The 2,578-nt window shown below is 40.7% G+C and overlaps 1 protein-coding gene across 1 annotated transcript; it reads right to left on the bottom strand.

Moving 5' to 3' along the window:
* On the bottom strand, positions 1-2,578 carry LOC117500094 (the record flags this gene model as incomplete). The annotated part of the gene is given in 3 exon segments (XM_034152796.1): positions 1-35; positions 1,892-2,133; positions 2,136-2,578. Coding segments are annotated over 3 exon segments (720 nt in total), but the record flags the coding sequence as incomplete, so codon positions are not given.

Below are 2,578 nucleotides of genomic sequence, written 5' to 3'. Positions count from 1 at the left end.
TTATTTGTTCTTGTTGAGCTTCTCCATGAGATGAACTGTGATGACAGCAGACACCATGATGATCAGACCCACAGAGAACACACACGTCTTCACCAGGCACACATGTCTTATTATTACTTCCTATTCATCTAGAGCAGGGGTGGCCAACCAGTCAGAGGTAAAGAGCCAATCATTTTACTGTGTTACTGCAAAGAGCCACATCATACACACAGGCACACATGCTGGGTGTATGTCCCCCGACCTCTCTCTCTCCTTCTCTCTTTTGCTCTCAGCCTTTCTGTGTGCTCCCTCACTATCTTCCTCTATGTGCCCCTCTTTATCTCTCACATACTGTATACAAAATGAAAATCTAAAAATGTAAAATAATTGACACACACACACCCTCTCACATACAGAAACACATACCTCTGCTCAGCCAGATTTCCTATAAATGTCATAGTCCATGATATTGACAGAAATTGACTTAAACCTCTCCTACCAGTATTAAGACCAGAGGCCAGTTATTGTCAACCATTAATATTGTGTCACACACAAACTCTCAGTTCAAAACATTTGAAAAAAGTTGTTATCCTACTATGCATGTTGCTTCTTTGAAACGTGCAGAGGATGTGGAAGGGGCTCAAATGCATGAAAGGGCACATTTGCAATTTTTGTTAATAATTTAATAAAAATATGCCTGGACTTTTTTCTCCCTGTCTGTATCTCACACACAGATTCATGACAGTTATTTAAAAATAAATGTAAATACATGAAGTGTATTTTAGTTAATTCTCCTCACATGACATCTCAACTTTTACCTAACCCTCTGACTGACAGAAGCTGCTGACAGAGATGCACTTTCTCTCTTGTTTATTTCTTTACCGCGAATCACCAAATTCGGGAGTCCTTCTGTGTCAGTTGCCAGCTTTCCGGGAGCAGGCCTTCTCACATACACATATACAACTGCAAATTGTTGAAGCAGCAAATCAGTGATTACTACTTTATTTGGATAACAGTTTGAGTACTTTACAGTTTGGAAGTACTTTGAGTCCTACATTGTACTTGCACTGCAAAGTGCAGTTTAGTTTTACAGACTGTGGATATGCATCAGACATTGTAAAACGTCATGTTGGCGGTTTAATGTTGAATTAATGTTTATTCTGTTCTTCAAATATGCAGATATTTCTGTACTTGTTATGTTTATGCATGGGTTTTGTTGTGTGATTTCCTGTTTTGCTCCTTTTACCCCTCACTACTCTGTCTCTCCTTCTCTGCAGGGCTGGTGTGTGACAGGGGGCGTGGCTGGTATTCTCCTGGCTGCAGATGAGGCACACCTGTTCCCACTCACATAATCACCTGCTCTTTAAGAGCCTGGCCCTCACCTCACTTCTCTGCCAGAGAATTAAATGCTGTTCAACGATCCAGAGTGCCTTTCTGCAGCCTTGAGTTTTGTTTTGTTTCTTTGCAGTTTTTGAGCTACTTTTCAAGTATAGCCTGGGACGTTTCCCTCTGCTTTGTTTTTGGACCTTTCTGCAGCCAGCCAGCTCCCTGTTTTCAGTACCTGCCTTGGCCTATTATTTATTAAACACCTTGAGCTTAACTTGTGTCTGTCTCTGCTTTGGGGTCCAAGAATCCATACGTCACAGTACTTATACAAATATTCAAGTTCAAAGCTTTATATAAAGGTTCTATATACGAGACCAACAGCACATTATATGCTTAAAACATGATGTACTGATGTACTGAATTCGTTTTGTAATTTAAAGTTTCTTCAAATTACATTTTTGTAGTTTTAAGTTCACATTTAACACCTGCAGCCTGACAGAGTTATTAATTCACAAAGAAGTTTTGTTAAACTTTAAATTCCAAACTGTGTGTTATTATCAGGAAATAGTTTCTATTTCAGTCTTACCATCAAGCTGGTGGCAAACATCTTTGATTGTTTTGGTGTCGTTGGTCCAGCTGACATGGTTGCTATGGTTACATATGATCGAGCCACTTGATTGGTGGACCTGGAGAAAAGTATCAGGGATCCCCTCTGACCGCTCTCCTCCCTCCTGACTGCAGGTTCTGGTTTCACATGTGAAAGTGCTGTTGATGTGAGAGTCCTGTGAGCTGCAGGTCACAGTGAAGCTACAGGAGGAACAGCTATCAGGGACAGAGCTCACTGTGAGGAGAGGGAGAGATGCTCGATCTGAGGAGGGAAGAAGCAGGTGAAGAGTTTTAGAAACAAGACCACAGCAACTCTATCAGTGTTTGAGAGGTTAACAAACCTACCTTGAACTTTGACGTTATATTCTGCTTCATTTTCTGTTTTATCCCTTTCCACTACAGCAGTGTAAACTCCACTGTCTGCCTCTTGTAGATTCTTCAATTTCACAGAGTAATTTTTCACAGGAAACTCGAGCCTTCCATCGTAATTAGCAGAGTCTTTTTTGGTATTAGAAGTGAATTTCACTATGCTACTTTTATTACATTTCCAGAAAAATGAATCTAAATCCCCAAGAACAAGAGCTTTGGTGACATTCAGAAGCAAATCCTCTCCCTTCAGCACAAACACAGGAGTCCCAGCACTGATCCCTGTAAAACAGTAGACACA

This window comes from Trematomus bernacchii, unplaced genomic scaffold (genome assembly GCF_902827165.1).
Source record: "Trematomus bernacchii unplaced genomic scaffold, fTreBer1.1, whole genome shotgun sequence".
Lineage (NCBI taxonomy): Eukaryota > Metazoa > Chordata > Actinopteri > Perciformes > Nototheniidae > Trematomus > Trematomus bernacchii.
This window is presented reverse-complemented; position numbering and strand designations above follow the sequence as displayed.